The sequence below is a fragment of the Salvelinus fontinalis genome, chromosome 41, assembly GCF_029448725.1.
Source record: "Salvelinus fontinalis isolate EN_2023a chromosome 41, ASM2944872v1, whole genome shotgun sequence".
Taxonomy (NCBI): Eukaryota; Metazoa; Chordata; class Actinopteri; order Salmoniformes; family Salmonidae; genus Salvelinus; species Salvelinus fontinalis.
Genome location: NC_074705.1, coordinates 18,642,808 through 18,665,905, shown reverse-complemented (window position 1 = coordinate 18,665,905; position 23,098 = coordinate 18,642,808). Strand labels below are relative to the sequence as shown.

General features: G+C 44.7%; 1 protein-coding gene across 2 annotated transcripts in view; it reads left to right on the top strand.

Annotated features, from left to right (window-relative positions):
* The window catches only part of LOC129840235 (partitioning defective 3 homolog B-like), a 182,941-nt gene that overhangs the window by 122,080 nt on the left and 37,763 nt on the right, over nt 1-23,098 (top strand). For both annotated transcript variants that reach the window (XM_055907954.1, XM_055907955.1), the window contains 2 exons: nt 2,760-2,984; nt 6,484-6,691. In XM_055907954.1, the coding sequence (XP_055763929.1) occupies nt 2,760-2,984; nt 6,484-6,691 (433 nt within the window). The remainder of the gene's footprint in view (nt 1-2,759; nt 2,985-6,483; nt 6,692-23,098) is intronic.

The window sequence follows — 23,098 nt, the reverse complement described above, 5'->3', positions numbered from 1 at the left end:
ATATACCTTTTCCATGTATTGGGAAGGGGAAAATATAGGTTGTTTTACTAGTTCCCATCACAGTGAGCGCGGTTTTATAGGCTCGCCCAGAGATTGAATCCAGGGTTCTCCGAGATGGAAAGGTAAAGCGATAATGTCTGTCCTCGATGATGAGAAGAAGAGCGAGGCTCACACACACACACCGACACGGACAGAGGTGTCTCCATGACAACTGACCTTTTTAAATCATCCACTGCAGGAAGAGGCTGCTTAAAACGTGGCATTTCCGTCACCGGTTGCGCCCTTGCTCAGTTGAGCTGCAGAAATGCTCACTCTAGTCAGAGGGGGAAATGCTCACTCTAGTCAAAGAGGGAAAATGCTCACTCTAGTCAAAGAGGGAAAATGCTCACTCTAGTCAAAGAGGGAAAATGCTCACTCTAGTCAAAGAGGGAAAATGCTCACTCTAGTCAAAGAGGGAAAATGTTCGCTCTAGTCAGAGGGGGAAATGCTCGCTCTAAAATGCTCGCTCTAGTCAGAGGGGGAAATGCATCAATATCTCAGGTGCCACCTACTGCCGATGTTCCCTTGAGCAAGTAACTTAACCCCCAAAATTGTTTGTTGGTCGATGCACTGTGGCTGCCCTCTGCTCCAGCCTCTCCAATCTAATGTGTGTTTGTGTATGTATATCGGGGGTTGGATAAAAGCAGAAGACAAATGTCCATCTTGCGTAGACTAATAAAGTATATCTTCTCTTCTTATTCTCTCTATCCTAGCGCTGGGTGTGTTTCTGCTGTCGGCTTGAAACCCTGTGGCTTACAGTGTGCTGCAGTGTTCGAGTCGTGAAGCATTCCGGTGTGTGCGCCTATGCTTCTCTGCATCGTACATGTGGTTCTAACGTGTTTTGATTTGTGTAACGCAGGTGTGTGTTGCTAGAGGTAGTTGCGTAACATTACTCATGTTGCTCAAAGTTGTATTCAGATGGTGCACTATTGGTTTGTGTGAATCCCTTACGGAATTCCTGTCATTCGCATTCACTGTCAGAGGATTGCACCGATCACCAGTGATTGTTGACCTGACATGATGAGTGGGTGAAGGAACCCACATTGAGCATCTGGTCCACGGCAGGCAGTGATAGGAGTCAAATGTTGGTTTCACACTTGAATGATTCTGCAGGAAGGATGATCGCCCTCCCGTCGCGTACGTTATTCATTTACATCTACCTTCACCCATTTGACATACCTACACTGGTTATGGACGAAGGGAAGGCACACACACACACACACTCAAACACACTGACACACACACACAGGCGCACACAACACACACACAAAAAGATATGCGTTCATTTTCACAAACAAACACACACACACACACACACATATACAGGTGGTGTTGTGCTTGCAAATGCACACAAGTGTGTACTGCACACACTGAGCCCAGCGTTCACTGCTGCACCCCAGCAGCAAGCGGCTTAATTCTATCAGGCTGCTAGCCGGACAGCCACAATTACATTTGTGACACAAATCCTGCTTCTCAAATTGAGCATTTTATTCCTGAACACATCCGCTCTCTATTTATAACCCCTTATTTCACACAAATCCCACTTCTTCCTCAAAGTCAATTTACGACTTAAAAGCCACTGCTGCTGCAGCCCTGGCTCACTTTCCCTCCTTTCCCCTTGACTCTATCGCCCACTCTCCAAAAAATCAATTTCAAGAGGAATATTCTCATGCTTTGAAGACCGAGTCGACAAAAGAGAGTCTAAAACGAGAACATTTTGAGCGTTTGCCTTCTCCGAGAACGTTTTGAAGAGTAAATGTCTTGCAAATCCCTGGTGTGAGATAGAAATAGTCACTTTTTCAGTCGGTTTTAAACTATTTTCCATACCTTTTAGCAAAATAGCGTTAGGGCCAAATGAAGGATTAGGTAACGATTTGGGACTGGCTGTGTGTTTCTCGCCACATCCCCTTTGCTTGTCTGTCTCTGCGGCCTACGTATGCATGCCATGGTCTGGTGATGGACCTCTGACTAACCTACAACACTAGCCATTGGACCAACCTTTCTCCTTACAGAGCTATACCATCCTGCAGGATTTTGCTCCAACCCTAATTTAGAACACCTACTGCTCTAGCTGCTCACCAGGACCGTTTGTTGTTTGTTACAGCAGGTGTTGAAGCAAAAACCTGTGTACCCAGTAGCTCCCCATGAAGAGGGTTTTGGCCATGTGTTTGACATGTGCAGGAGACCTTTTCCTGCATGACATTTTTGTTCCTTTTTCTCTTTCTTTATCCACTCCCTTCTCCTCTGTGTCCTCCCGCTTTAGTTTGTTCTGTTAGTCCTTATCCCCTTATCCTCCTCACTTCTCTCTCTTTTTCTCCGTTCTCTTCATTAACTGTGATCTTCCTCCTTTTAGTCTGTCCTATTGTCTTCATAGTCCTCCTCCTCACGTCCTCTTGTTTTCTGTCTCTCTTCCTCCTAACTGTGGCCCATGCCTGTGTACTCACGGCAGTCCTTTGGCACTCCTCCACTCCCCTTCATCCTCTACCTTTGCTTCTACATGAAATGCATCCTTTCCCTCCCTCTCTCTCTTGCCTCCATCTTTTACACCCGTCTCTATGCATCCTTTTTACGCTAACTCCCCATTTTAAATTGTTCATCCATTTCTCCCCAATCTTCTCTCTCCTTTCTTTCCTCTTCCTCTCTTTCCACTTCCCGGCCTCCTCCTCCATCCTTCTATCCATGCTGACCGGGGGCTCCCTCCCTGTCTCTCCCCTTCTCAGAGTCCTCATCCAGGGGGAGTGACCTGGGTCCCACCTTGGGCCTATGGAAGTCCTGCTCGTTGGAGAGTCTCCAGTCGGCCGTGTCGGAGGCCCGGCAGCTGAGCCAGCAGAGCCAGGTGCCCTTCCACCGCCCCAGGCCCCACATGGTGCGGGGGAGGGGCTGCAACCAGAGCTTCCGCGCCGCCATCGACAAGTCCTACGATGGGCCCTCGGAGCCGGAGGACGGTAGGGGAATTGGCCATCAATGTTAATGCAACACTGAGCATGACTATGTTCCCTTAGCCATATGTTCCCTGGGTCCTATGTTCCCTCAGCCCTATGTTCCCTCAGCCCTAAATTTCCTCGCCCCTATATTTCCTCAGCCCTATCTTCTAAACCAGGGGTCGAGGGGGTGGGGGGGACAAATACGTATTCCAATTTCTTGTATTTTGTCATTTGTATTGTATTTCACTGGCCTGAACGACAATACAATGTATTGTGTAGTAAAATACAAATACTTTTCTATACCATTTTTATAGTGGTTCACAATTTTGTGGCCCCAGAGCGTTCCCGTGGAACGCTTGCGCATAGGGCCGAGGGAACGCGCGCGCATAGGGCCGAGGGAACGCGCGCGCATGGGGCCATAAGAGTGATGATAGTTATCCCACTGTATTTGTATTTATTGTCCACATACTTATTTGAAGTCACTTGGGCGAATACTAACTTCCACTTACAGTAGGTCAAAAAATTTTGTGCATTGAAATCATTAGGGAAGATGTACTGTCGGTGATTGTAGGTGATTTCTAAGTTTCTTTTGTCATTTCATATTTTCTCAACTGACATGGTTTTTGAGGACATTTTAGATCAGACTTAATGTAAACTGACTGTACAAAACATTAGGAACATCTGTTCTTTCCATAACATAGACTGACCATCCAGGCTGTATCACAACCGGCCGTGATTGGGAGTCCCATAGGGCGGTGCACAATTGGCCCAGCATTGGCCAGGTTTGGCCAGGGAAGGCCGTCATTGTAAATATGAATTTGTTCTTAACTGACTTGCCTAGTTAAACAAAGGTTAAATAAAAATACATTTATAAAAATCCAAGTGAATCCAGGTAAAAGCTATGATCCCTTATTGGTGTCACAAGTACTGCACATCTAGATTTGAATATACTGTACAAGAGGGGTCTAATAAATGCATTCTACAGAAGATAATGGTATAGGAAACCTACAAAATAATAGCAAGAACCCCCTCTGCTGTTTAGAAAATGCTGTCATGATGCTGTGCTGATTAACATTTACAATACATGTTTAACTATGTATGTGTTATTCAGAGGGTGAATGGGCAAGACAAAAGATTTAACTGCCTTTGAACGGGGTATGGTAGTAGGTGCCATGCGCACTGGTTTGAGTGTGTCAAGAACTGCAACGCTGCTGTGTTTTTCACGCTCAACAGTTTCCCGTGTGTGTCAAGAATGGTCCACCACCCAAAGGACATCCAGCCAACTTGACACAACTGTGGGATGCTTTGGCGTGAACATGGGCCAACATTCCTGTTGAACGCTTCTGACACCTTGTAGGGTCCATGCCCTGACTAATTAAGGCTGTTCTAGGACAAAAGGATTTGCAACTCAATATTAAGGTGTTCCTAATGTTTTGTACACTCAGTGTATAATTGCCGTTGGACCGATTCTTCAGAAATATCCACACATGAGTTGTATAAACATTGGTTTATCGCTGATGTTAATAATGAGTCATTTAGCCATAGCTGACGTTCGCTGCAAAACGCAGAGGTCGCAAAAGGACACACTGTTTAGCGGCTCAATGTATATGTAGTCAGCGTTTCTGGGCAGGGAACTTTTTTAATCGCACAGCTGCACATTTTTGATGCAACATCTTTCATGCGAAGCCAAAGATCTGTCTGTGTGTGTGTGGTGTGTGTGTGTGTGTGATGTGTGTGAGCTGTGTGTGTGTGTGTGACCATCTGAGCATCCAAACTGAACCGTAAAGCACTAGAATTGCCTCTGACTTTTCCTCTGGCCTCACGGAGTGGTTGCCTCATGCTTAGAGGGGGAACTAGTGAATACAAGATTGGAGGCAGCACCCCCTCTCCCACTTTCCCAAAAAGACATGTTGGTGAACCCAGCTGCAAAGTATTGAGTCACTGCAGGTGGGATAGGGGATGTATATGAGTGTGTGTTTGTCTGTCCGCCTGTCTACTGCATTGTGTGTATGGCATCTGTGTTGACTTTATGGTTGTCCCGGCTAAAAGAAAACGTGGTCAACCAAGAGTCGTCCTGTTCTTTAAATGTTGAAACGTATTTTTCCATATATAGACACACACCCAATGTGTTTGGGGAAAAAAATCAACTACATATGAAATGAGCTTGTCTGATGCTTTAAGCACACTGTTTGATTAAATAATCAAGACACACAAATGACTCGAGAAAGAGCCCGATGGTCACACTGTTAAAATAACGACAGCGAGTGCCTGCTTGACTGGCACACGTTGTCTCGCTTTCCTCCCTACTGCAGCGTGAAGGCACCACGGGACAGCAAGTGTTTATTGCACGGTGTTAGCTGCAACGTCATTTCAGCCATTTAGTTTATTACTTGTTTCTGACTGAAAAGTTATGTTCCCGAAATCCCTAATTTGTTGAGTAAAAACATTCCCTATTCCCTCAACCGTTGCTCTCTTTACTTGACACATGTAAGCATCATAAGTATGTGGCCAATAGGGCCTGACCTATAGCTTTACATAATCACAGCAATAAATTGGGTTGAACAATCTCTGAACACAGTAACACGTGACAGCAAAATGGAGGCGGAGGACGTGAAAAAGAAACTCAAAACGGGTGAACGTTTACCGTTTGCTCAGGAGGGAAAGGGGAAGTCCGATATGTGGAAGACATTTGACTTAGTTGTGGAAACTACTGGAAGGCCTGGAAAAAGGAGGGTATAGGAGCAAGTGCTGCGTGAGTATTATGTGTGCCAAACAGTTGCAGTTAGATTACAATATTATATATTTTTCTGACCATTTGGAACAGTGTAAACAACACTAAATATGTAAGTGTACCAGAGAGTCTGTGCTAATTACAGAAAACTAAAAACAGTTGCATGCATCCGTGAACTGCGCTTTATTTATTCTTTAGGCTGATTATTCAAAGCTCCCTTTATTACATTTTTAAACTAAAAATGCTTGATTGCATTTCAAAGCATGAACGTCTCGTATGCTGTGTGATCGCATGAACGAATGAGTGATTAATACAATATACTCAAAAATAGGCCTATAAAAGTTATGGTATTAAGACTTAACAGGATGTGCTCTTAAGCCTACAGCTCCATGGTGGTTACTATACAAAGCCTACTAACGATAACGACATTGCTTATTATTATAGTGACAGTGATGACAGTGTCAGTATCCAACGCAGGAGAAAGCGCATTTGTTATAAAATAATAATAGATTTATTAGTGTTGCACCATTATTTTTACATAATATTACCATATACAATTTCAGTATCTGAGAGTGATGGACTGTGCCATCCCCGTGGCCTCCGCAATGGATAAGTCCACTGAGAGAGGCACGAAACAGACAAGTGTCTTGAACTATTGTTTTTTTATTGCGACTGCTCGACTAAAGAAATCTTGGTCGACCATCAGCCTATTGACCAAACCAATCGTCCAGTCGACTAAATGGGGTCAGCCCTAGTTGACCTTTTTAACCTTTGCTACCTCCCTCTCAGATGACCTGTCAGAGCAGAGCTCAGGGCGAGACACGCCCGTCAGTGGCTCATCCCGCCTGGACCAGATTGAATCAGAGGCAGGGAAGAAGAAGAAGAAGACCAAAGGGAAGAAGAAAGAGAAGAAAAGCAAAGAAAAAGTGAAGAAGAAAACCGAGGATTCTGAGGATCAGGAGAAAAAGGGCAAGAAGAAAGGATTCGGGCTCTTAAGGTAGGCAACCATTTGCAATTCAGTCATTTAGCAGATGCTCTTGTCCAGAGCAACTTACAGTAGTGAGCGCATAGATTTTTGTACTGGTCCCCTGTGGGAATCAAACCCACAACCCTAGCGTTGCAAGCTCCACGATCTTCCAACTGGGCCACACAGGACCAATGTTTCCACTCTTTACGTTTCATAACATGTATCTCTGAATTGTAGTTCCACTCTTGCCTCTTTTAGCACTCCCCTTTTCAAACTGGTCAGGTCATTCAACCACTGCTTATTCCAGTATCACTTACCCAACGTTTTCACCATCCCAATAAGCACCTAACACAATTTCTTTCACTAGTACAAGGCATTCCAACCCTGTTCCTGGAGAGCTACCCTCCTGTAGGTGTTCACTGTAAACTCAGTTGTAAACTAACCTGGTTCAGGTTATCAACTAGCTAATTATTAGAATCAGGTGTGCTAGATTAGGGTTGGAGAGAGCACATACAGGACGGTAGCTCCCAAGGAATAGGGTTGGAGAGCCCTGCGCTAGTTCTAAGCTAAGAATTATCTTGCTGAGATTTAGGGTAAATGTGGTACTGGATAGTAAAAAAAAATGGTTATCAATCTAGTCTTGTTATTACACCGTAGAAGTTAAAACGTTTGTAAATCGATTGCGTTCAACTCAATTGCGATCGGTGTCTATCGATTTTAGGCCCTCGGATAAGAATCCAATCGTCCAGCATGTCAGTGGTAATGGTGGGGAGATGTACACAGTTAACATCTGGCTTGGTAGCAGGATGGACACACGCACAACCTTTTACTTGGTTGGTTTCTGGGAGGGTTGTTGGTTGCAGGCGGGAGATGGAGAGGTCACAGGACAGGGCTGTTGTTATTGGACCTCTTATCACACACGTACACAGATATGCATGCACACACATGCACACACACGTATGAATGCACGCACATTGGCACAGTGTGCATACAAACAATTACAGGAAAGGGCCGTTGATATCCAATTGGTAGTTACGATCTTGTCTCATTGCTGGAACTCCTCAACGGTCTCGGGAGAGGCGATGGTCGCGAGTCATGCATCTTAACTGCTTCTTAACACACTGCTCGCTTAGCCCAGAAGCCTGCCACACCAATGGGTCGAAAGAAACAGTCCAACTGAAAACCGAAGTCAACTTGCAGGCGCCTGCTCGCCACAAGAAGTGGCTAGAGCACGATGAGACAAGGAAATCCCCCCCCTGCCAAACCCTCCACTAACCCGGCCAATTATGCGTCGTCCCATGGGGCTCTCGGTCTGTATTGGCGCCTCAGCACTTTAGTCCTCTGCGCCACTCGGGAGGCCCTACACACACACACACACACACACACACACACACACACACACACACACACAGACTTGCAAGTGTACACACACACACACACACACACACACATCCATACTTACACACTAACCACACTCACACTTTCTCTCACTCTCACTTACACACTCCATCACACACTCTCTCGCTCCCCAGCTTGTTCTGAGAAGGTTCGAGACATAGCCTTGTGCACTCTCTGACTACTCACTGGGTTGAAGGCTTAAGCCAGGACATTCTTGAACCATTTGACTGAATCAAAATTCCAAGAAACATTTACATTGCAATTCAACATCTAGCCAAGTGCAGCCTGCAGCTGGAGCAGAAGTGGAGGGCGAGACACTTAAATGCTCCCAGATTTTCCACCAAACACAGGCTCGGTTCACTCTGGCCTGATGATTGCATGTGAACTATGACTTAATTAGCTGGAATACGGCGTAGCTCAAAATGTGCATCCCAAATGGCACCCTAGTCTCTAGATATGGCACTACATTTGACCAGGACCCATAGGGCTGTGGTCAAAAGGAGTGCACTAAATAGGGAACCGGGTGCCATTAGAAACACATGCAATCTAATTGTAGATCACAAATGTTGTTTTACTCTGATGGCTGTATTTCAAACATGAAACATTTTAAACTCTGATGGAAAGCGTGTGCAACACTGTAGCGGGACAAATCTATTTTGAGACGGAATTATTTTCATGGCCGTTATTGATTTTCTGCATGTACTGTATTATTTTTGGGCGGCCTGATCCTTTGTTTGTGTAGGCAGGACTTCCACAATCCATTGTGTTATTTGGACTCACCACTCAACAAGGCTATTCTGAAATCCAATTACTGACAGTGCCAATATTAGCTGGATTATTGCATTTCTCTCTTTTATATTGCTCTTTCTTTGTACTTAGTTTCTTTATTTCGCTCTTTCCCTCTTTTGTTTACATTTCCTTTTTATTTCATTCTTTCTCTCACTCTGAGAGGACAGCAGTATGGTCTCTGCATTCACAAAATCTAGTCGATACTTCCATCGCCGCTGCACTCCACAGAACCGCCCCCCCCCCCCCCCCCCCCCCCCCGCCATCCACACACTCCTACACACTTCATATTCATACCCCCCCCCCCCCCCCCCCCCAGCCATAAAAACAGTCTTCGATGCGAGATGACTGGTTGTCCCTTCGGTACCTACAACAGTAGAGATTGAAGTGTCCTTGCTGAGCGAACCGCCTGAGGGAGTTTCAGCATTGACAGGCCTTTTGAAGACGGGCCACATTACTCATCAGCCACGTGAGACTCCTCGCCGTGTGCATACATATACAGTGCACGCTCTCATAGGCTCTTATGAAAGATGTGTACGGTATGTTCAGTACAGAGACTGGCGCGGAACCTTTTTCAAAGTGCCGGTGGAGCCTAGAAATGACTCCATATTCTCATGGGTATATGTGCAAGATGTCTACATGTACTGTATGTTGAGGTGTCTCAATGGTCCTGTCAACACGAGCCTGCCTGTTTTAATGTCCTCTTCCTGACTGTGGCCGACTGGCCGGGCCCGAATACCTAACCCGTAATTGGGTTCTTAATAGTAGGCTGATTGGGTATGCGAAAATAGGACGTTTTAAAGTTTTGTGTGCTTTAAATGGCAAGTTGTCATACTCATTTCAGATTTTCATCTAGTACGATTTCGCTGCATGCTATTAAAGGGAAGAAATCCTCTTTTCTGACCCACGTGTGTTTGACATCAGCGGATATTGAGATGATAATCAGATGAGAGCAATTCCACAGTTACAAAGATTTTTTACTTTAAAATGTATGTTGAACAAAAACCAATCAGTGCAAAGTTAAACAAGCCTTAACTCTACGCACAAGGACTACTTTTAACAACTTCCCACCATAAAATATATATATATTTTTGTTGAATTACCTGAAGAACAGCGCAGATGCAAAGTTTTGTAACAGTTTGTGCTGTTTGTGCCGTCATTCTGTTCTTCATGTAAATGTGTTTTTGTAAAACGTTCAGTGGAAATGGATGAAAGTCGTTCTTGTGTCTAGAGTCATATGGTTTAACTTTGCAATCAATGTTTTTTGGTTGGCTTCCATATTTAAGTAAAAAAATCTGAGTCGCCGTATCATTTTGTTACCAAGGAATTGCCCATAAGGAGACTCGTTGTGCCAAAAGGAATGAATGGCACCAGACCTCCACAATTTCGCATCAGTGGACGCATTCTCAGTATGGGTGAGCCTAGTATGTTGATATTTGTTGTACCCAACCCATAAGTGCACAGTATTTTGTAGTAGTAAAGACCGATTCCGGACACGGCCTGTGTGTATGTATGTATGTATGTATGTATGTATGTATGTATGTATGTATGTATGTATGCATACATTTGTCTGTGTATTTGTGTGGCTGTTTGTATGTTGTATTTACTAATCTGCCTGATCACAGCTCCGATAACAGGCACTTTCCTGTGACCTGTGTGCGTGTCCTTATACATTTGTGCGGCCCGGTCTTTCTATCCCATACTGCTTCCTCTCTCTCTGTCACCCTCCCCTCCCCACCTCCTCTGCCCGTCACTCTGGCTCAGAGTGGCTGTCACTAAGGCCTTCAGTGTGACAGACAGACAGGAAGGACACGGCCGTCCCCACTGCTATTGCCAATTTGGGGACATGAAAGCCAGCGCGCTGATCCGCTGTTTACAAATCCCCCTCCGCTCGCTTCGATCCTCTTTCCTCTCTTTCTCTCCCTCTTCCCGGGGACAGATCAAATCCGTCAGGAAACCAAGCCAATTAGCGGGGCCCGTTCCAGACCTAAATTCTCTAATTTCCATCAAAAATCCCAGTATGTGGTTGTGTTGTCCTAAAGGATGGGTGCCGTAGACGGACCACACCCTCCTCAGACCTACTGTAAATCCCCCATATATGGCCTGCATCCCGATTTGCCTCCCTTCTCCCAAAGTGTACACTTGCACATTTTCCATCATGGATTTAACAATTATGGAAACTCCCTTCAGCCAATGCTTACACCAATCCAATGCTTTTAAATCCATGACAGAGTGTGTGCAAGTTCACACTTTGGGTGTTAATTGAGACTAGTTCTTGTAAGTGGACTAGAGTTGTAAGACGTGTTTAGATGTGTTTACGTGTTGGTGACATTAAGCTGTGACGAGCTGAAGCTGAGATGTTTTTCTTAACCGTAATGTTGTCAGCTAAGTTTGTCATGGTTTGTCACGTCCCGGTTTACCTTGTTGACGCTTTGAAGGCCGGTGGCTTTTTGTCCTCACAGGAGGGGATTTGTTGACCATGAAAACATGCCTGGATGTCTTGGAGATGTTTGTGTCTGTATGCAGGTTGTATTCACTCCCAAGTTTGTCTCACCACTCACCCTGTGGGTAAATTACTTACTATAAACTATAATCTTTGAGTACTCAGGGCAGTAGTTTTCATTCCATAGTTTTTTTTCTTCTTCAGATTTATGGAATGTTGATTTTAAAACCAGTCCGATGTCCACCAGCAACCACCAGCCAAAATGCCTCGTCCCTGAATATGTTTGTCATTCTCAGGCACGGGCGCATCCTATATCCTATATCTCTGGCATGGCGCAATTCTAATTTCTAACTTTCCTATGGACGTCAACAGAGGGTCGCGCTATCGAGGCGCGCAGCCCGAGGAAAAACAAATGATATATATGTTTTGCCTCATGTTGGACTGCTTCCTGAAATGAGTTGGTCATTTACTTGTTGCTGTGGTGACCTGTCAATCAAGCGTTAGAGGGATTTTGCAAGAAAAGAAACAGCCAAAGAAAGGAAAATCCCCATGCATATATATCAGCTACTAAACAGGCATGATTCTTCTTTCCTGTAGAGCGTAGCTCCCTTAGTACAACACCATTGATCTATGTCAAGAGGTTTGGACCTCTTTGGGTAATGGCTTGGGCTTTGGCCTGACAAACAAAGGGCAGTGGGTTCAGGTCCTTTTTGTTTCTAATCCCGGATTCAGTGCAATATATTGGCATGTACGATGATGGATGACAAGACAAATTGCTTCAGGATAAGTATACATGGACGTCTGGATATTCCAGACATATCAATATGCTAGACGAAAACACCGGTCAACCTCAGACGACGGATGCTCATCATCGACCAATGAATGCAGCTCATTGAGCCATCTGGGAGTTGTCTCCTGGTCATCTGATCTCCAGCACTTCAGGTCCTTCACTTATCTGGCTGAGTTTGACGTTGCAGGCGAGTCGAGACTGACTGGTCTACGAGTCTCCTGGCATCATAAATAACTACTCAATATTATTTGTAGATCAGTCACAATTCACCCATGATGCATCACGGTTTTGAGTCCGTTAATCATGGCCTATGTCTTCACGGAGGCTGATCCACCAATGAAAGAAGCTCATTAAGACCTCTTCAACCAATGTAAGAAGCCCGTTGACCTATCAGGAAGTTGTCTCCTGGTCATCTGATCCACAGACCTTCAAGTCCTTCACTCTGTCTTCATCCAGCAACATGGAGGTTCATCGACCAATGAGAAAAGCCGATTGAGCCATCAAGAAGTTGTCTCTTCTACTGGTCATCTGATCTCATTGCTTCAGGTCATTCACTCTATCTTCATCCAGCAACAGAGGATGCCAGGAAGCGATTACACCTCTTAAATGGCCGCCATCCCGTCATCAAGCTCAATGTGATCGATGGGCTTCCTCTGCCATTAGGTGTCTGCCGGCCATCTGTCCGTCCAAGGCTGTGTGTGTGTGTGTGTGTGTGTGTGTGTGTGTGTGTGTGTGTGTGTGTGTGTGTGTGTGTGTGTGTGTGTGTGTGTGTGTGACATTCCTCCCTCACAGGAAAAGATTAAGTGGCTCTTATGAGGGCTAAGGAGAAGGGCAGGAGTGGTCACAGCACGTTAACCTCTAATCCTGCCCTTTTCATGGGGGTAGGAATGCTGTCTGTAGGGGGGAGTTGGGGATATGGAGGGTCACACTTCTTTCTTATTCTCTCATTTTCTTCCTTGGACTCTGTTTTGAAATCAAAGTGCAGTGCAATTATTGGCTGGCCAATGGTGCCTCTGCCTTTTTCGCTCGCTCTCTTTTCTTTTTTTCTCTGTCACATACATTGTCTCTTTCCTCCCCCTCTGTTTCTCATTACACCTGCTCACTGCTTGTTAGGGTCTTTGTCATTGTTCTGGTGTGTCTGACTCAACACCTTTAGTAGTCTGGATAGAGTAGTTCTACTGGGACCTTTGATCAGTCACTCTCACCCTACGGTATCTCTTCATCCCAGATTCTGTCTGCTGTCCTGGACTCAATGACTGGCTCAAACAGTGCTTGGATAAACACACACACACACACACACACACACACACACACAGATGTGCACATACACACACATAAACATATGCACACACACAGATGCTCACTCGCACACACAAACACAAATTATCACTCACTTGCACGCACACACACACACGCCAAAGATCACTCTCTCCCTCCCAAATGAGTGTGAAAGTAAGACGTGTAACTGACTCGTTAAATATTCATTTGTTTTTGACAGAAGTGGGGGGGAAAAGGAGACAAGACAAATTGCCTGGAGCTAGCACTTTGTGCATGAATCGTTAAAATATGCCAGAAATCAGAAACGCAAACAATTAAAATAAAGCCCATATTTCACATGCCGCCCTTGGGTGACAGATGCATCTCTCACTCTGTGGCCGTCAGAGAGGGAGCGCCCCCCCCCTCCCTCTCTCCTCTCATTCCTCTCTTGGCTAAGCAGTCTGATTGACACGGCATTACACCCGGGACTGGCCAGACACTGTTTAAAGATGCACGCTCACACACACACACACACACACACCTTTCACTTTTCTCCCAGACACACCATACACCTTTCACTCTTCCCTCGTTAATGAAGACACTCCTGAGAACATTAACTATCACACCAGTCAGACCTCACACCCTGAAAACATCTTTCTCTCCGTCTTGTCTCTCAACTCACTATCTGCTTACTCCCTACTTTCTCCCTGGTTCTTCTTCCATTCCCTATTCTCTGCCTCTTTCTCTATGTTGGTAATTATATTTTGTGCTGTATTCATTTCTTTGACTGCGCATTGGAGGTTCCTGTATGTCTTGATTTGGTCTGTGTGTGCTCTTGGATGTCCATGCAACTGGATGTGTTGCGGGTGCACGCAGTGTGTGTGTGTGTGTGTGTGCTCGCATGTGTATTTGCATCCAACGAGAAACGGGATAAATCAATAACAACACCGTACATTTTTTGGCCTACAGCTGAACTAATTGTTATTTCACTCAACGCTCGCTTCAACACCGTCTTTATTGCTCGACAGCAGTGGCGGGTTCTAACGGCAATAGATTCATCTGGGAGGGTGGTTTTGATCTATTTGGTCGTATAACTCTTAATACGAAGTGTTAATGGGAGGTGATTTAGCCCAAATTGCCGCCGCCTGCCGCAGTATGCATATGGAGGAAATAAGATAAATAGATTTAATTATGCCCAGTGGGAATAATGAGAGACTGTTTTAATTATTGAAGGCGGGCGTCGCTTTCTGCTGCCAGGAAGGAGCTGTGATTAGCTTCTCATGCTGTCAATCGGGGGAAGGAGAAGGTAGAGAGGGGTATAGTGAGGAAGTGTGTGGAGGGTGGCTGAGTTCTGTGTCTGTGTTTCCGAATGGAAAAAAAAAAATGAGAGTGATATGACCCCCTGCTTTTAGAAGGACCATTTAATTCTTTCTCAACATACTTGTATACTTCGAGCTTCTTAACTGTCCTCTGCGTGATGTACACTACTGCAGTATTCCAGTGTTCTGTACCAGAAAACACCAAAGAGCCCCTGTTACATCACACCTCTTTATGTAGTTTTTAATTGAACTCATCCCTGTTTGTCTCTCTGGCTTCCAAAACTTCCAACTCCACCGAGGTACCGGTAGAAAATACACACAGCAATCTAATTACCGTGATAACATTTATAGGCTGTGAGATTAAGTGTTCTCTCTCGATCTCTCGCCGCCTCTGGAAGCCTCACTGTTCTCTATATTTCTAAGCTCCAACCGTGCCATACTTTCATGGGAGCTTTGGCTTATCCCTCCCTCTCTTTCTTTCTCATTTTCTCTCTCTCTCTCATTCTCTCGTTCATTCTCCATTCGCTCTCTGTCTCCTCTCTCTCTGTCTTCTTTCGCTCTCTCTCTCTCTCTTGTTGTCGTTCTCTCTTTCTCTCCCAGCTTGTTATTTTGGTACTCAAAGGCAGATGCATATTTTGCTGGCATTATCCCCGCTTCTTTATGTGTGATCAACTCCTCGTCCTCTGGAATGTGTAGGAATGGGTATATCATCATATGTGTATTTCTGTCTCTCTCTCTCTCTGTGTGTGTGTGTGTGTGTGTGTGTGTGTGTGTGTGTGTGTGTGTGTGTGTGTGTGTGTGTGTGTGTGTGTGTGTGTGTGTGTGTGTGTGTGTGTGTGTGTGTGTGTGTGTGTGTGTGTGTGTGTGTGTGTGTGTGTGTGTGTGTGGTGCTTCAGCTGACCTAAGAGGTCAGGCCTACCCACCTGGAACAATATCAGAGTTTGTGTGTGCATGTAACTGGAAGTGTGTGTACACATGCTTGCATGCGTATTGCATATGTAACACCAGACGCACCATCTCAGCTATTAGCTTCAATCAATTCCATCATAGATGACAGACGTCAAACACAAATGAGAGTGATATGACCCCCTGCTTTTAGAAGGACCGTTTAATTCTTTCTCAACATACTTGTATACTTCGAGCTTCTTAACTGTCCTCTGCGTGATGTACACTACTGCAGTATTCCAGTGTTCTGTACCAGAAAACACCAAAGAGCCCCTGTTACATCACACCTCTTTATGTAGTTTTTAATTGAACTCATCCCTGTTTGTCTCTCTGGCTTCCAAAACTCCCAACTCCACCGAGGTACCGGTAGAAAATACACACAGCAATCTAATTACCGTGATAACATTTATAGGCTGTGAGATTAAGTGTTCTCTCTCGATCTCTCGCCGCCTCTGGAAGCCTCACTGTTCTCTATATTCCTAAGCTCCAACCGTGCCATACTTTCATGGGAGCTTTGGCTTATCCCTCCCTCTCTTTCTTTCTCATTTTCTCTCTCTCTCTCTCATTCTCTCGTTCATTCTCCATTCGCTCTCTGTCTCCTCTCTCTCTGTCTTCTCTCGCTCTCTCTCTCTCTTGTTGTCGTTCTCTCTCTTTCTCTCCCAGCTTGTTATTTTGGTACTCAAAGGCAGATGCATATTTTGCTGGCATTATCCCCGCTTCTTTATGTGTAATCAAATCCTCGTCCTCTGGAATGTGTAGGAATGGGTATATCATCATATGTGTATTTCTCTCTCTTCAGCTGACCTAAGAGGTCAGGCCTACCCACCTGGAACAATATCAGAGTTTGTGTGTGCATGTAACTGGAAGTGTGTGTACACATGCTTGCATGCGTATTGCATATGTAACACCAGACGCACCATCTCAGCTATTCGCTTCAATCAATTCCATCATAGATGACAGACGTCATCAATGAACTCCACTGACAGACCAACAGACAGACTGTAAACTGTCTCCTGACACCGCCACTCTTGCCAAACTGAACGCCTGCTTAGACTGAATGGCTGTTTAGCTAGTCGTTAGCGCTTCACCAGTAACCAGTTTCCCACTGGCTCCATCCAACAGCGCTGAAGGAAGCCTATTTATTTACCGCTCTCTGCTTGTCGTCACACAGTAAAAAATAAAAACAGCTTCATTTCCTGAGCTGCCAACCACAGATGATAATGCAGGAAATGAGTCTAGCACACGTACTGGTAAATAGGCTACAGTATGTTTCCTTACTCTCTCTTTCCCTCCCCCTCCCTTGCACCTCTGTCTCCGTCTCTGTTTCTCCCTCTTTTCCCTCCTTCCCTCCCTCCCTCCCTCCCTTCCTCCCTAGGGAGCCTATTCCACAGGTCGCAGGGCAATTACATCACCCAGGCTGTTTGTGATCTCACTGTGTTTTGAACCTCATTAGAAAGAAGACACAATCCTTTTCTTTTACTCTTCCCCCCCCCGTCCTTCTCTCACCCACTTCCTCAGAATGTCATGTAATGAGCATGGAGAAGCTTCTGGAAGAGGTGATTTAAGATGATGAGTAAAGGCGCCTTCCAAAAAAGCTGATTGTCACTGGAACCCCACCGGACAGTCTTTTGTCTTGTCATACTTGGACATTTTGGGGATATAGGTTCTAGTTTCTTCATTTCCTCTCACGAGGAGTGTCACTGTCGTAGACCCAAGAGCCATTCTGGTGACTCTGGCGCAGAGGCAGACTAATGATGAGAGCGCTAATAATGGTTCCGTTTGGCCCCTTGTGACAGTAGGATCACATTAAACCGCGACACCAATGACCCAGTAACCCAGAGCATCCATCTTACACCATTATGAGAAAGTAATGCAGCCAAGTGCTATGATGTAGGTGTTGTGTGTTTTTAAATGAGATCTCCCACTCTTTGTGTGGCTGTGTGTGGCTCCCAATGAGCTTTCCCACACAGAGTGGTGTCTCAGCATCAAACGGGAACAGGGAATGACAATGACAATTACATCCGTATTTCTGAATAAACATGATTGATAAGGACAAAGTTGCACAGCGAGATAGAATCCAGCTCCGAAGAGTCTCGCTCTATGCATTTTTTTGTTGTTGTCTTAAAACAAATCAGACTTCAAATCTGACCACCATTTCAGATCTCCACACCACCTGATTGTCTTGGGGAAAGAAATGCTGAGGAAAGGGTAGAGGGAGAGATTAGGGAAATGAAGGTGCGAAAAATTATGATGGAGGGGAAATGGGTTTGTACCTTCCCCATGGCAGGTACATACACTGAGTGTACAAAACATTAGGAACATGCTCTTTCCTTGACATAGACTGACCAGGTGAATCCAGGTGAAAGCTATGATCCCTTATTGGTATCACTTGTTAAATCCACTTCAATCAGTCTAGATGAAGGGGAGGAGACTGGTTAAAGAAGGATTTTTAAGCTTTGATGCATATGAATGTGTGTCATTCAGAGGGTGAATCGGCGAGTCAAAAGATTTACGTGTCTTTGAATGGGGTATGGTAGTAGGTGCCAGGTGCACCGGTTTGATTGTGTCAAGAACCGCAATGCTGCTGGATAGGCTTGGGCGGTATACTGTATACCGGTGTATTTGGGAGAGGACACGGGATGGTTTTCAATACCTTCAAAAAAGATTGATTTGACGTTTTTCAATACATTTAAATGAATACCTGCCGTCAACTTGTGCACCTGCCACATCATTTTACATTATGACGCTTAGAGTAGTTCCTCAGTACAGTTCAGCCAGTCACGTGTTTGTATGCAATTCACAACTAAATGTTTGCCATCAGATATCTTATAATGGCTTTCTGCAATCCGTTTTTCTCCCATTTGCTCCATCCACCAATGCTGCTCTTCCTTCAGAAAATAATGAATCATAGGTGTTCATTTGCACAATTTCTCTCGTTAACTTAAGCTTGTAAAGGTCTACACTCTCCGAAAATGACATTCAGTAGCTACTAGCTGTGCTTGTATAACTTTATGAGCTGGATTTGCCTGTGTTTGCAATTGCTTTGTTCGTTTTTTCTCATTAGCATTTAGCTAATGTCTATGTGATTTCGCAATTGGATTTTTCAAATTTTGTTAGCGTTCTGGTAGTAGATGCCCAAAAGGCTTTTCTTGTGATTTTAGTGCCCCCTTGTGTGCTATGCCAGTAATACCGTAAAACCCGGAATTAGAGAAGGACGGTATGATGATATGAAAATCTGCATACCGCCCAAGCCTACTGCTGGGTTTTTCACGCTCAACAGTTTCCCGTGTGTATCAAGAATGGTCCACCAGCCAAAGGCCATCCAGCCAACTCAACACAACTGTGGGAAGCATTGGAGTTTACATGGGCAAGAATCATTGTCGGACACTTTCGACACCTTGTAGAGTTCATGCCCAGACGAATTGAGGCTGTTCTGAAGGAAAAAGGGAGCGGGTCGAAATATTAGAAAGCGGTTCTTTAATGTTTTGTACACTCAGCGTCTATCTAATTGTGAGTCTCTCTCTCTCAAACAGACAGTAGAAGAGAGAGATGCTCTAATTTATGTACACATAATGATCAGGCCAGCTGTCGGCCTCCATCACACACACAATACTGTGTGAAAGAGAGGGACGAGCCACCCAGCTCACTTCTCTCATGGAGGGCCAGACTGCCAGTGTCAATGAAGTCTGTGAAAATGATACTACTGCCAGCACCATGCTACGAATGGGCAATAATATCGCCCATTCATATTGCTGTTCTTCTAACAGTGATTCGATGTCTGCAGGTTGTACGGGAAGCAATGATAGGCTAGTTGGGCTTGAAGAAGTGTTCGAATGCCAAGTGAGCTTTGTTATTCCTCAAGCTGTTTTTATAGTCTGGAGATGTCATCTGGAGTTGGCTGCAGATTCAAAGGTGTTAAGTGTCACTGGTGCAAAGTTGACTAGCATTAACTTGCTTTCCAGAGCTCGTATTTATCAAGCATCTCAGAGTAGTTTGCTGATCTAGGATCAGGTCCTCCCTGTCCATAATTCAAAAGGCCTAACTGACGCTTGAAAAATATGGTTTAGGACTAACCCATGCACCTGGGTCAGCAGCGAAAGTGATAAGGATAAAATACTATTATATTCCGTGGTAATTCCCCCCCAATCTGGCAACCCAGCAGCAGTGCGGTGACCCTTGGCTGACTTGAGTGTGTCCTCTGTCTTCCATCAGGGTTGCCATTCACACCATGTCCCCCTCAGGGCTGTAATGAGAAGAGCCAGTGACAAGAATTAAGACCGGCCCCTGTCCCTAGTGAGCTAAACACAGACATCAGATTGGACTCAGCAGTGAGCTGACTCACACGCACAGGCACACACCAAACACCGCAGTCGTGTTCAGCATAAGTAAAAGTCGCAGATAGAAATGTCATGAAGAGAGCTGATGTGATCCCTTATTCTCGACGTCAAAGAGGCATGTTCGTTTTACATATATTTCTAGAAACGTCCTGATTTCTTATTCTACATGTCACAGAGGTTTGTTTGTTCAGCAATCATATGTTTCTATCTGAATGTTTTCTGCTGAATGCGGTCCCGGTAGGAAAGGGTTGTGGCAGATTTGCCCCCAGGCCATGCCCCTGGTAACATGGGGCTATAAAACCAGACATACTCTACCTGACAGAACACCCATTGTGTAATATAGATATGTGAATTAATCCATGGATTTGTATGTCTTGCTGCCTGTGAAGGACATTGGGGGAATAATTAGTGGCTCAGAGAACCGTGTTTTGGTTGAGTGTCCCTTCGGAAGCTTGAGAGCGACATGTGATTCAACTCCATGCCTGGAGGGCAAAAAACACTTTCGGGCCCGTAATCACAGTGTACTGTCTAGGATAAGTTTTGCCTTATGCGTCCAAATGATTGGGAGAGATCTGATTCTGTTTCTAGATCAGCACTACAAGTCCTGGTTTGCAACATGTAAAGGTGTTGGTCCCATGTTTCATGAGCTGAATGAAGAGATACCATAAATGTTCCATAAGCACAAAAAAGCTTATTTCTCTCAAATGTCATTTCTCTCAAATGCACACATTTGTTTACATCCTGTTCGTGAGCCTTTTTCCTTGGCCAAGATAATCCATCCACCTAACCAGGTGTGGCATATCAGGAAGCTGATTAAACAGCTTGATCATTGTGCAGTTTTGTCACACAACACCAGGAGTATCTGAGGAGTATTTGTGTCTGTAATAAAGCTATTTTGTGGGGGGAAACTATTTCTGATTGGCTGGGCGTGGCTCCCAAGTGAGTGGGCGGCACTGCCCAGTCATGTGAAATCCATAGATTAGGGCAAATTTAGCATGTTGCATTTATATTTTTGTTCAGTATATGTGAGAAAATAAAACCGAAATATTTTAGTGGTCAGATAGATGCTGACCCTGGGTCCCGTTTGCGTTTTCCCCACTAATGGTTAAAGTTAGAATAGGGGGATGGGAAACTGATCCTAGATCTTTACCTAGGGGAAACTTCACCCCGGAGCTACACGCACTCACCTCTGTATGTCAGCATGTCGTATCAATTCTGAATACACACTGTATATTAATACCAGTTAATCAGCATCTCAACCACATTTCCAACTCACTAACACACCCACTGCATTAACCCACTCTAGCAAATTATCACACTGCATTGTCACCAACCTTTAACCATGGTACCAGAGGAAAAGGCTTTAATCAACATGTGGGAGTGAGTTTGGTTCGTATGTGTGTGTAATAGTGTTTGTGTGAGCGATGGGTACTGTTTCTCTGCTGTGAATTGCTACCGTGTGTGTGTGTGAGTGTACGCTAGTGCACGTGTGTGGTCGTCATGGTATCTGTGTGTGTGTGCACATACGTACAGTACCAGTCAAAGGTTTGGACACACCTACTCATTCCTTGGTTTTTCTTTATTTTTACTATTTTCTACATTGTAGAGTAATAGGGAATACATCAAAACTATGAAATAACACATATGGAATCATGTAGTAACCAAAAAAGTATTAAACACTTTATATTATATTTTATATTTGAGATTCTTGGCATTCTCTTGGCATTCTCTCAACCAGCTTCATGAGGTTTTTCACCTGGAATGCATTTCAATTAACAGGTGTGCCTTGTTGAAAGTTTGTTTGTGGAATTCCTTTCCTCAATGCATTTGAGCCAATCAGTTGTGACAAGGTAGGGGTGGTACACAGAAGATAGGCCTATTTGGTAAAAGATCAAGTCCATATTAGGTCAAGAACAGCTCAAATAAGCAAAGAGAAACAACAACAAGGTCAGTCAATCCGGAAAATTTCAATTACCATCAAGTGCTGTGATGAAACTGGCCCTCATGAGGACGGCCACAGGCAAGGAAGATGGATGATCTCCACATGTGTGGTTCCCATTGTGAACCATGGAGGTATGGGGGTGCTTTGCTGGTGTCACTGTCAGTGATTTATTTAGAATTCAAGGCACACTTAACCAGCATGGCTACCACAGCATTCTGCGGCAATATGCCATCCCATCTGGTTTGCGCTTAGTGGGACTATCATTTATTTTTCAAAACACACCTCCAGGCTGTGTAAGGGCTATTTGACCAAGAAGGAGGGTGATGGAGTGCTGCATCAGATGACCTGGCCTCCACAATCACCCGACCTCAACCCAATTGAGATGGTTTGGGATGAGTTGGACTACAGAATGAAGGAAAAGCAGCCAACAAGTGCTCAGCATATGTGGGAACTCCTTCAAGACTGTTGGGAATGCATTCCAGGTGAAGCTGGTTGAGAGAAAGTCAAGAGTGTGCAAAGCTATCAATGAAATTGTTTATTTAACCTTTATGTAACTAGGCAAGTCAGTTAAGAACAAATTCTTATTGACAATGTCGACCTGCCCCGGCCAAACCCGGACGACGCTGGGCCAATTGTGCACCGCCCTATGTGACTCCCAATCATTTCCGGATGTCATACAGCCTGGATTCGAACCAGGGACTGCAGTGACGCTTCTTGCACTGAGATGCAGTGCCTTAGACCGCTGCACCACTCGGAAGCAGCAAGGCAAATGATAGCTACTTTGAAGAATCTCAAATATAAAATATATTTTGTTTTGTTTAACTATTTTTTGGGTTACTACATGATTCCATATGTGTTATTTCATAGTTTTGATGTCTTCACTATTATTCTACAATGTAGAAAATAGTAAATATAAAGAAAAAGCCTTGAATGAGTAGATGTGTCCAAACTTTTGACTGGTGTACTGTATTTGTGTGTGAGATGTATGCGCGTGTGTGTGTGTGTGTGTGTGTGTGTGTGTGTGTGTGTGTGTGTGTGTGTGTGTGTGTGTGTGTGTGTGTAGGGTCTATGTGTGTAATCGATGCTGTGCAGTGTCCTGCTGTGTGGAAGTGTGAACACATGTTTGGCTGAGGTGTGAACTTGATTCTGCAGTTTGGTTCCAAACATGAAGCCCTGAGTCCACTCCTTCTCTCCCCTCTTGTAGTCTCTCCACTGCTATG